At 38.5% G+C, this 12131-nt stretch overlaps 1 protein-coding gene across 1 annotated transcript in view; it reads left to right on the top strand.

Moving 5' to 3' along the window:
* LOC119424024 (testican-2) overlaps positions 1-12131 on the top strand; it is a 59371-nt gene that overhangs the window by 24414 nt on the left and 22826 nt on the right. Inside the window, exons 2-3 of the mRNA XM_037691482.1 lie at positions 1236-1244; positions 4660-4705. Coding sequence (XP_037547410.1) covers positions 1236-1244; positions 4660-4705 — 55 coding nt within the window. The remainder of the gene's footprint in view (positions 1-1235; positions 1245-4659; positions 4706-12131) is intronic.

The raw sequence follows: 12131 nt of genomic DNA, 5'->3' as shown, positions 1-12131 counted from the left end.
GCAACGATTGGACTGAAAATGGTTCTTTAGGAGGACTTTGCAAGTACAACCTTGGCTCATCCAGTGACATGAATCCAAAAGCCAATCAATGGCTCCAGTTTGCTGACGTCAAAATCGATTGCTCGGCTCAGCTCGCTTGGAACCACAGCTAAAGCGGGTCCAAAAACCGATCAGGAACAGGTAATGGAGATGCAATAGGTCAATGTTGAGTCATTGCAAACTTATTAAAACTGCTCTAGCAGAGAAGTGGCTTATGTGTCCATGTGAAGGACTTGCAACCTGTCAAGGATGTACCCCACCTCTTGCACAGTGCTTGTTGGACATGGGCACCAGCTAAAAGTATGAAGTTTATAAATAATATGGATCAATGGATGGATACGTTCCCTGATGTGAAATTCAAAGTTCTGCTGTGGTTTTCTTGTCAATTTTAGCTTCAGTATTTAAAGCCATCCTGAGGCTTTTTGGCTTGTCCTTGCGAGGCTTGTAAATTGTCCAAGAAGACACTGTCACAGCACCGTTAAACAAGCATGTAAGGCTGTTGTAGTGTGTAAATATAAAAGCACACAGATGTATTTACAGAGTAGTGTTTCTGGAATTAAAAAAAACAGCTAAACAGCGCTATATTTCTGTCAAACACACCGGAGCACTAAAAGATAAAACACACAGGGAGAGCCTGAGGTGGGTATTGATGCATGATGCCCTTGGACCAAAGCCAAGGTGGTGAAATGGAATGAAAGGAAAGCAGTCACTTTCATGTTAACTCAAGGTTGTTCTTTACAGAAGCTATAACTGTGTGTCGTCACTGCCCTATTTAGTGAATACTGGGTGTGTGATGCAGCTTTAGAGAAACCTCTAGATTCAACGATTCCCAGTGACTTTCCCTGTTTTGTTTCAAGGCTGTCACGGCTTATCCACAACTTTAAACTGGCAGGAGGCTGTTGTCTTCTGACGTAAACACAAGACAATGAGTCTTTAGTGATAGGGACTCCTGCCAGCTTATCGAAGTGGCAGCTGATCATACTCAGTTAATAGGTGCTCTTAATCTTCTGTAAATGTCTGATGCTATCCCTGGAGAGGCAGTGAGGCTTTGCAGTCAGTGTGCATTAAGGGCTGACAGCCTGACGCCATAACTGCATTAACACAGTATTTGCATGCTGAACAGCAACAAAGCTTCTGATTTTTCAAGTTTATAATGTTTTTCTTTTTCCCCTTAATGCTGCTGGTCTCTGCCACAGGAAGTCGAGGTAAGTGTCTCCTGTCATTTAGACTGTTTTTGCACAGTCACTTCTTTTTAAGCTGATTGCACATGGTGATTAGGTGATAGTTGTCTTTAATGCACCCACACAAAAACTAAATGTGGGCCAATGCTGAAAACCTTACAAGCACCTTCAAAATGACACAGATATTGATTTGAAACTGTTTTCGTTAGGGCGACTTAATTTTTGGTCCCTATAAGGAAACTGGTCCACATGTCATGACTGTAAATAGCTTCATGTTCCCATAATGTGTTCCCATAATGTGAGGAATACCAGAACACACACACCCCAATCAGTATAATTCAGCATTATTTTCTGCAGCAGTGCAGACAAAAAGTCTTCAAAGATTAAAAAATTGAACATTAAAACCACAAATAGGAATGTATTTTTATGGTAGAAGTGTACACAGTATTTATGCTACACTTTAGCTTGACTTGAAAGCTCAGTCTTCCTATTCCCTCACTAGAATATAAGTCTGAGTTAAACTGATCCAGACTGATCCTTGGGGTCCTCTATAGGCCTCGTGCCAAGCAGTAACCCTCTGTACCGTTGATCCTCTGTGTCCTGACATGGAAAGGAACAGGTCAGAGTGGATACGACAAGAGGGATAGAAAGAATATCATTTCAGCACAACGTCACTAGGGAGGATCTCTGGAATGAAAGTAAAAAGTCTTGACGTGTACTGATTACATTATGTTAGAAGCCTCACTATAACACCGAGTTTGGAAAACGCACATTTTAAAGTCCTTTTCCACATATTTACAGGATCTCATTTGCTTGCACAATTGTCACAGAACAGCACAAATTTATTATTATGTTTACAATCTATGTTGGTTAGTATGGAAAATTCTGCAACGCATGCAAGTACAAAAAGACCACAAAGGAGCTACAAATCTGTCACATCTGCAGACGTCTGCGCTCACAGCCACAAGGGAGAATAATTTTAGTTTGAGTCAAGGGACCCAGTAATCCAAAGTCACCTCCACAACAATTCCTAAAAGGAGAAGCAGCTTACTCTTGTATGTTAGATCATAAAACGGTGCTTTAGATCTATTTGTAAATGTAAAAGATCTGTTGGATTTTTATTCTAAAACTAGGCCAGAAAATTAAAATTATAAAATAAAAAAGACCAAACAAGTGTTAGGTTTTGTTTTCTTTTATTATTATTATCATTATTATTATGAAAAACTACTTCTGCATACTGTATCTCCTCTTTGTCTCTTTCCTGGCAGCTGCATTTCAAACATCCTTCCACCAATATACCATATTTTTCACTGTACAAGTCGTGTTTTTTTTGCATAATTTGCATGCCCTGCGACTTATAGGTCAAAGCGACATATTTATAGATTTTTTCCCATATTTATAAAAACATTTTTGGCTGAGATATGACCGTTTTCATTCATTCTGACTGAAAATTTTGAACACTACTATTTTTCAGCCGCTAGATGGCACCAGAGGTGTAAGGCATGTCGTTGTATCATGTAATAGGTAAAAGTGGCTATAATGACAAATTCAAAAAATTCAAAAAATTCAAGACAAAAACAATTGGACTTTATTTATTATACTTGATTGTTTTGTCTTGAACTTGTTTGAATTTACCATGTCCTGGATGACTGAGAATCTTCACCAGCTATTAATGACGCAACCGGCTTGCCATATATTTCCACCTTCTGCTTGCTGCTTGGAGCAACCGTCATCAGCTTCATTTTGCTGCACCTCCCCGGTGAAATGAAGCTAATTTGACCATTAAAGTGAATTTATTAAGTAAAAGTTCAACTGAGACACACCTTTGATATAATATCAAGCAAACAAATAATTGTTTTAGGTGCTTATCTTGTTAAATTTTGAAGAAACACACAGCGTTCCTCCTTCCTGATTTCCTCCCTGTCTGCGCACTCCCAGGAGCACCGAGACAGCGAATACTTTTGAAATACAGCTGATTTTATCGTTAAAGTTATTTTATTAAGCAAACATTAGACTGAGACACACCTTTACTATAATTTCTAGCAAACAAATAATTGTTTTTAGGTGGTTATCTTGTTAAATTTGCACAGCGACTCGTCCCGCGCATGCGCTTACATCCGCATATCGGCTTTTGAAACGCAGCTGATTTGACCGCCAAAGTGCATTTATTAAGCAAATGTTAGACTGAGACACACCTTTACTATAAATTCAAGCAAACAAATAATTGTTTTAAGTGTTAATCTTGTTTAAGTCCTCCCGTGCACGCCCCAGCAGCCGCCATTTGGCAGCCAGTTGATTTTTGGCACAACACACGCCCACATTTCTGGGTTGTCAGCGATGACTCATAATAGATGCGACGTATACGGCAAAGCGACGTATTGATGCATTTTTCCACTTTGTCGGACACATTTGGACTGATGCAACTTATAGGGCGGAGCAACGTTTACAGCGGAAAATACGGTACCCACTGTCCCTCCTCTGGAAATGTCCAAACCATCTCAGTCTGGCCTCTCTAACTTTATTTTCCAGTTGTTCAACCTGTGCTGTACCTCCGATGACCTCATTCCCAATCTTATCCATCCTTGTCACTCTTCTCTACCTGGATGATTGAGCCTACAAATCTTTTTCCTAAGGAGAACATCTTCATTTCTGCTACTTCCAGTTCTTTCTCCTGCCTTTTTGTCAATGCCACTGTCTCCAGACCATACAACACAGCTGCTCTCACTACTCTCTTGTAAACTTTTCCTTCAACCTTTGTTTCCACCGTTTTGTCACAAACCACTCCTGAAACTTTTCTCCATCCACTCCATCTTGCTTGAAATCTCCACCTTTTTACTAAACTTCTCATTTCCCTGGACAGTGGACCCCAAGTACTTGAAGTCCTGCACCTTTAGCCTCGCTGTTCAAATCGCTTCCCTCCCATTTACACTCATGTTCTCTGTCTTCCTACGGCTTAATTTTATTCCTCTTCTTTCAAGTGCATACCTCTGCAACTCCTTCCAAAACTTTCATACTTGTTCTATTTTTATCTTCTAAGACCAGCAAAACTTTAGCTGACAGCAAAAATGAAGTCACAACTACCAAAAATCAGAGCCGTAATGTTCTGAATGAGCAGAATATTTTGTTACCTGAATGACTGGAATTGCTGAAAGCATGAAATATTTAGTGTCCAACAACATATAAAAGAAACTAAACAGGAGAACAATTGTGCTGGATCAGTTTTAACACAATTACAAAAATGCACTCCAGTTTAACCCTGACAGCTTTGTCTGTCATTTAGATTTGCAATCACCTCTTCATTTTTCTTATTAATTTGATTTCCTGTTAATGTTTACACTGATCTGAGTTTCCTCCTTTGTTCTTTCCCTCTTTCTTTGTTTATCATAAATTATTAAATCTAAAAAAAATGTGAATTTCTTGTCTGGTTTTTTTTGTCCAGGATGACTACATTAAAAACACAGAGGAGAACACTGGCTCTGATGAAAGTAAGCTATTTATTTTTAATTATTTTACAAAAAGGCTTTTGTACATGTTCAATAATGAATTTGTGCTTTTATTTAAAGTGTCCTTTTCTGCTCTGCATTTAGCTGCATGGTACAACATAATATGCTCAAATGAGTTTAAATGACTTTAGCCATGCAGGACTTTTATGGTGCAAAAGTTGAAAAAGAACACATGCTGTTTGCTTTTACATTTTATTTCTAGACAAATTCACGTTATCCAAAAGCTGATTTCTTTTGATCGTTGTTGAGGTCAACCACCAGTCTTTGGCGTCAGAGCTTGTGGAGAGCGGGAACACAGCTGTGATTCAGGAAAGTCGAGGTTGAGCTTTCAGTTGGATCCATTAGTTCGAAATGTCTTCCTGTAATTGCTTTTGTTGCTGAGGGCTCAAGTCAGAACTCCCACCAGGCTCCATTTTTCTTCACAGGGGTCTGTTCTTTGTTGAGAAAAGAAAAAAAAATTCTCACCTTTAGAAAATCAGCTGTGGTGGAGGAGCAGAGGACATGAGAATGATTGTTTTACAATGCCTGAACTCAAATGTGTATATATATATATATATATATATATATATATATATATATATATATATATATATATATATATATATATATATATATATATATATATACACATACAGTATAATGTGTATTCAAATTGAGCCATTTAGAGCACAATCGTCTCTAAATGTTTCACAATTATCCTAAAAGGCTGTCTCAAAAAAAGTCATGAGTCGTTTTCTACATAAAATCACTATGTTACCTGCAAGTTGATCACACTGATCATGTCTGTATTAGGTTTAACTGATACAGCAGAACTCCTGGTTCTCCAGCAGAATATTGCACTGAACAATGATGTGCCTCTTCCTTCGCCTATCATAAAAAGCAGGGTGTCATTTATTCTGCACTACAGTTGCTCTCCCTTGAAACTAAACACACAGTCCGGCCGGGTCATACTATTTATGTCAGTCAATGAGCCTGGAGCTTGTACATCTTTTCTCCTGTGTTTTTTTTATTTTAAAGTTGCTAGTTATTTAAAATTTACCTCCAACATGTTAACTTGAGAATCTCACTTATCCGTTGATAAACACAACTATAAGAATAAACCATTTTAATCACTGTGTCTGGCAGCAGATTAACAGCCATATGAAGAAGAAAGTCCAATTTGCATACCAGGACATAAATAAACAAAACCAAATGGAAAAGAACTGTGCAAAACCCACATTTGGTCAATAAGTGCAATTTTGGGGACAGTTTTCTGCTCTGAAGCTTACAGGTGTGCGTTACCCCAGTGCCAAAAAGGAAAGTCATCAGCAATGACCTCAGAGAAGCAACAGATGCTTCTCATCAATCTAGGAAGGGTTGTAAGGCCATTATTAAACAATTTAGAATCTATCATTCTGCCATGAGAAAATAATCTTCATAAGTGGAAAAGATTTAAGACAGTGGCTAAACTTTCCAGGAGTAGATGTCCCAGCAAATTCACCCGAAGGTCAGACCGTACAAAGCTCAGAGAAATGACAAAATTCCAAGTATTCCATTTTAGACCCTACAGGTCTTATTTATCAGGTGAAAGATTAAATGTGATGCCATCTGTCTGATAACTGAAACTTGGACCAAACTGGGTTATACAATAAAACAATAATCTGAAATACAACAAATTTCACAGCAGAATGGCTGAAAACAAGAAGAACCAACGTGATGAAATGATCCAGTCCAGACCTCAGACTGACTGTAATGCTGTGGTGGAACATTTAGATAGCTGTGCAGGAACGCATGTCTGAAAAAACTCAATGAACTGAAGCAATGTTGTAAAGAAGAGTGGGCCAAAATGCCTCCACAATAGAGTTGGGCCCAAAAAATCTGACCCGACTCGGTTCCAGCTCGTAGCCATCATTTCCGAACCCCACCCGACCCGACGAATTAACAGTAATTACAGGTACGGACCTGAAATACCCCCCCGACATTTATATTATTAATGGTCAGCGGATGTGCGCAGCTGAATAAAGAGGGCAGAAGATGGATGGGAGCTGAGGGGGTGTTTGTCCTTTCATGGCCATCAAAGCGCATTAAATCCCTGCTTCTGCCTGCATTCTGCATTATTCAGACATGGACCCTGCTCTGACATGTCAGATATTTTGTGATCTCACCTGTTTGGGTCGTCGGGTGCACGCGTCTGCTGAGTGCAGGGGCTGAATGAACGTCCATTTGGGCTGACGGATCGCTGGCAGTAGTCCATCTGGAGCTTAACTGAACTTTTTTTTTACCTCTTTCAAGGCCGGTCAGCGCACGGTCAAATGGTCGCGTGCGGCTGGTGATGGTATGGCAAGCCTTGTTGCCATATATTTGGAATGTCAACCGCACGCGTCCGCTGACGCAATCAAAAGCCCGACACCAACTCGGCCCGCACATTAAGCACATTATTATGGCCCGGCCCTAATCCGGGTCGGGCCGGGCTCAGGTTAGAAATGACAGCTCTAATCCACAACCGTCTGAGACAGATAAAGTCAAACAGAAATGACCATTTCAAGTTACTGCTGCTAAAATGTGTTTCTTCTACAAGTTGCTAAATTATAGCGTTAGTTTTCCACACACAGCTTTTCATTTTCCATTTAATAAATTATGACATCATGGATTCTGTTGTGTGTTTTTGTAGCCGACCTCTATATTTAATGATGATTTGATGTCTTGATCAAACCATGAACGAGGGTGGGCTATCTTTAGTCTTGGCTGCATTGTTGTGGCTGATTTCACATATCTGACTTCATTATTTTCTTTCGGCTGCTTCATGAACAAACAGTTACAAATAATTTAGTCAGTTTCTTTAGATTTCCCTTTTTCTTTTAGTTGCAGTGAAGCTACTTATTTCAACAAAGTCCTTACACGCAGCTTTGGGCAAACACTTTGAAAGGTCAGACCAATAAAGTGAAGCATGAGTCATTTCACCCAGCGGGCAGTTGTGTATACGAGTCGTTCACATCTATTGTAGCCAATTAGTCGCGTGCTCCTGCTGCAAGGGTAGTGTTGAAGGTCGAGCAGAATGCCACGCCCAAACCACCTTAAACCAAGAAGATGCGAGAAGAGGCTTCTTTTCACAAAACAATTAGAATAACTCATTAAACCAAAAAATAAAGTTAATTTTATACTATTGATTTCATCATAACCCCCTTTGGGACTACTTCTGCAGATTCAACTGATCAAAGGCTTCTTCATTGCATGTTTAGTGAGACTGCAGAGATTCCCAGTAGGCAGCAAACTCTGGACCCAGCAGCCAATCTGGCCAAGTGAGCTGATTGAGACATCACCTGAGCTGCACAGACTCGGCTCAGCGTTTGAGCGCTGCTTTCGTACAATAAGGAACCCTTCTCTGGCTTAAATACCAGAGAAGCTGTCATGTTGGACCCTAACATCTTTTGTGCTCAGACATTAGATTTCTTTTGTGCTTTTAGGACATTTTAGGACATCCACTACTTCAATTTTTACAACTTCTGAAAATAAAACAAGAGCAAGTCAGAAGAGTTTCTTATTATTTTAGATGTCTGAATGGCCACCTGTCTTAACAGTCCAACATTTATTTCAGTCCAGAGCCACTCAGGTGTTTTATTAAACGGACAACAAAAGGATGATAAAAGAGCTTCAGCGACGATCCTTTCCCACTCCGAGGCGCCGCGCTTATTAAAGGATTCGGATGTGAGCGCAGACGATGCAGGAGATGAGGAAAGCAGCTGTTTTTTCTGTGTTTTCCTCCCATATTTCATGATAATAATCAGAGAGATTGGAGCCAGTATCAGTGCTGCTGCATTGTATTTCTTGGCATGATTTAAAAGCTGTGGGCCCCACACATCCCGAGCCGGCTATGAATTGTAAAGCAAGCCAGAAGAGCAGGTGGAAGGAAAACACACGCACGCACCTCAATGTAAATTTAATCCTGTGCTTGAATTGCTTTTTTGCATGTAGGAGTGGTATAAGAATACCATATGAGGGATGTTTTTAATTTGAAGCTGCTGCTTGGAGGAGAGTTTCACTTTACTGCAAACATCCAGCTTGTGTTTCTATGGGAACAATGTTGTGGAGTGTCGTTAAAATTAAGGATGAGATAAAGTGAAAAGTTTGCCGTTTGGCTATTTAAAGAGGAAATAATACGATGTTTGTTTAAATAAATACAGTTAATTTTGTGATTAACAGGACAAGTTTCAAAAATAAATGCAACATTTCTAGTCATCCTTTCTGAGCAGCTTTTGTTTCTTCAAGGTCCTCCTTCCTAAAGTATCATAGGGGATCCTATAAGTCAAAAAACACTGCAGGAATAATAAAGCAATATGACTAAGCACAAATGTTGCTCAGTTTCTACCTAGGCCTGTCACGATAACAAATTTTGCTGGGCGATTAATTGTCTCAGAAATTATTGCGATAAACGATAATATTGTTTGAAATTTGACAATAATTAGTCATAATTGTCAAATTTTAGAAGACATGTTTAATTTGTTTTGCGTCTAGTAGCTTTTTTTTGACCACTGGATGGCTGTTTGAACTGAAGGATGGATAGTGAGGGAGCGAGCAGCGTGTCTCTAAGAAAAATGGGAGGGAGGCCCCTTGACGTGACATGGGCTGTCTTTCTTCGGTTCTCAAAATGGCAGATGCTCTGTGTAGTTTGAGCTCTTTAGCATAGCATTTGTCACACAAAACGTTTAATAAAAAAAATCAGTAAACAAGTTCTCAGATTCTTTTTGCAGAGAAAAACTTTTTACACGAAGGCACGGGTTTCAACCGTGAATTATGGAGGTTTGACAAGACGGAGGTTTTTTCCCCGAGGTCAGCCTGTTAGCTTAGCTTCTCAGCTTAGCTGCTTTTAACGATCTCAAAACCGTGATTTTGGACGGTTAAAATGGATTTTAAAGAGAAAGGGAGGAGTTAGTGAAGAGCACTGGAGTTGATCCTTGTTGTCATCCAGTGTCTTCAGTAGAAAGAGAGACACAAAGAAACGATAAAGCCGATAAATGAAAATGAGGTTGATAATTTTCTTTATCATGCGATTAATTGATTTCTTGTTTATCACGACAGGCCTATTTCTACCCTAAGTTCACCGTTTCACTTAATCTGCACATCTTAATCAACAAATCTGAGCATTAATATACCAACACATCCAAACTGTGTCCTTCATGGACGTCTCCATCGTTGACCTTATTGCAGTCACTTTGGCTGCTTCCTTGGCCTCACAAACTTTTCATTTAGGAACACATTAACCAACAATATGAGAAAATGTAATCCTTTGTTGACTGGCCTTAATAGTTCAGGGCAGGGGTCTTCTCAGTAACCTGTGGCTCTTTGCAGATTTGACCAGAACTAACACATAAATTAATATTATTTATAATTGCTGCAATGGAATGGGCCAGATTTAGTAGGTTTTGGTCCAGTTTGATTCAAACATGAATAAAACATCTGTGGCAAAATGAAACGAACAATACAAGGAGAAAAATATCAAAACCCACGTTTAATTCCAACTTCCAGCTGCAGAGAATGATTTTTCTCTGAAAATATAAACTTCTTTTAGCACATTTAAAGCATGTTCCTCAGTGAAACGTTAAGAAAGTGCAGTTTTCACACTTATTGCTATAATACAAGTCTTTAAATTTAGGCGTTTTACAACAGACCAGTTGTAACAGCACCCTTTATCATGAGAAATCCAGCAAGTTGCACATAAATACATGTTTCTGCTTTATTATTTGTAAATGGGATACATATGTTAATAATTTACACAGTTAAATGAGCAGGACTCACAAGTGTTTACACAATTCATTGTTTAAATTTTATAAACACGAGTTTCTTTATTTGCCAAGCAACATGTAAAACTATGAATAAATGTCCACAGTTCTTTGCAGATTTTAACTTTTACAATAAAATAAGCTATTATTTTTAAATGTAGTATTTTTAATGAGTTGCATTTATCATGATTTAAAGTTTCAGGCTTGTTTTGCAGCTCTAGATGAGTTTTAATCAGAGCGAGAAGGTTGTAAAGGTTACAAATCTCTGGTTTAGGTTAAACTTACTAATTTACTAACTCTCAGAATGGGGATCATTTGTGCTGCTACTGTTTATTATTCAGCTGCTTAGGTGAAATATGACTGAGCAGAAGTTAATAAAAGTCTAGTTGGCATATATTTAAAAAAAAAAAAAAATATATATATATATATATATATATGATGATACAAGTCTTATAACACAGAGAGAGTCCAGTCATCCATCTCTGAGCTTCCTGGCAGAACATAAGACCTACATTTTCTTTTCAGGGATTAATAAAGTTGTTCTGAAATAGTTCTTCCACTTCAGGGAGAATTCAAATACCTGCAATTCAATAAAGTTGTATTATAAATATAAAGCCAATCTATAATACCAGTTTATAAATAAGAGAGGGAGCTCAGCTACGGCTTTATTTTAGCAACGTTAGCTGTTTATAGTGGGTTTATTTAGACGTTGCTGAAGATTAACTGCGGAGCTTCCGGCTGAAATGCTAACAGCTGTCCTTTGCTACAGATAAAATGTGACATTTTTGATTGTAACATCATGCGTTGGTCTCTGCTGCCTTTTACACAAACAGAGACAAAACACAGATTCAGCCAAACAGCTTAAAACATATACACGCAAACGAGTTAATGATTTAAAAATGATAATGTTTTAGAGGCATCACTGTTTTATTCAGCATTTCTATCTAGATGAGAGACTTGGTGCATGCAAAGCTGATGGCAGTGTAACATAATTAGACTTTCAGTCAGAGTTTTTAATCTCTTCTTGTAAGAATTCAGCAAATCCAAGTTTTTAGAAACACCGCCCCATTTGAGACCTCATTACTCCTAATGTTACGCCAGAGCTATATCAAGGAGCACTCCCCTGAAGCCTTAAAATAAAACATTATTTCACCCAATTTAACTGTGAACTGTGTTTTGTTGAATTTACACCAACCTGAAGACGTCTTATGGCCCAACTGGAGGTTTAATTTCTTGTTTGAAAGGTAGTCAAGAACATCGTTGCCACAAAAGCGTCACATTTTTAACATTTTCAGACTTAACCAGTATTTTTTGCCCCCCACTAAAAGGTGACGATGTTTGTCTGCATATGTTTGTGTGCCTGTCAACAAAAAATCTCATGAGCTACTGATCAAATTCCACTGAACCCTGAAGAAAGTAATCATTGGATGTACAGGTTAACATTAGAAGTAAACCAGTCTCAATATAACCACCACAGCAAATAGATATAAAAATGACAAAAATGGATATAATTTTGTAGGTTTTATAGATATTGATCTGAAATTTGATGTAGTAGGAGTAGAGTCATTCACAACACATACCGTATTTTTCGGATGCTAAGGCGCACCGAATTATAAGGTGCATTAAGCGAAACAAGTTCATTTTGACAGATT

Source organism: Nematolebias whitei, chromosome 17 (assembly GCF_014905685.2).
Source record: "Nematolebias whitei isolate Nwh7 chromosome 17, NemWhi1, whole genome shotgun sequence".
Lineage (NCBI taxonomy): Eukaryota > Metazoa > Chordata > Actinopteri > Cyprinodontiformes > Rivulidae > Nematolebias > Nematolebias whitei.
This window is presented reverse-complemented; position numbering and strand designations above follow the sequence as displayed.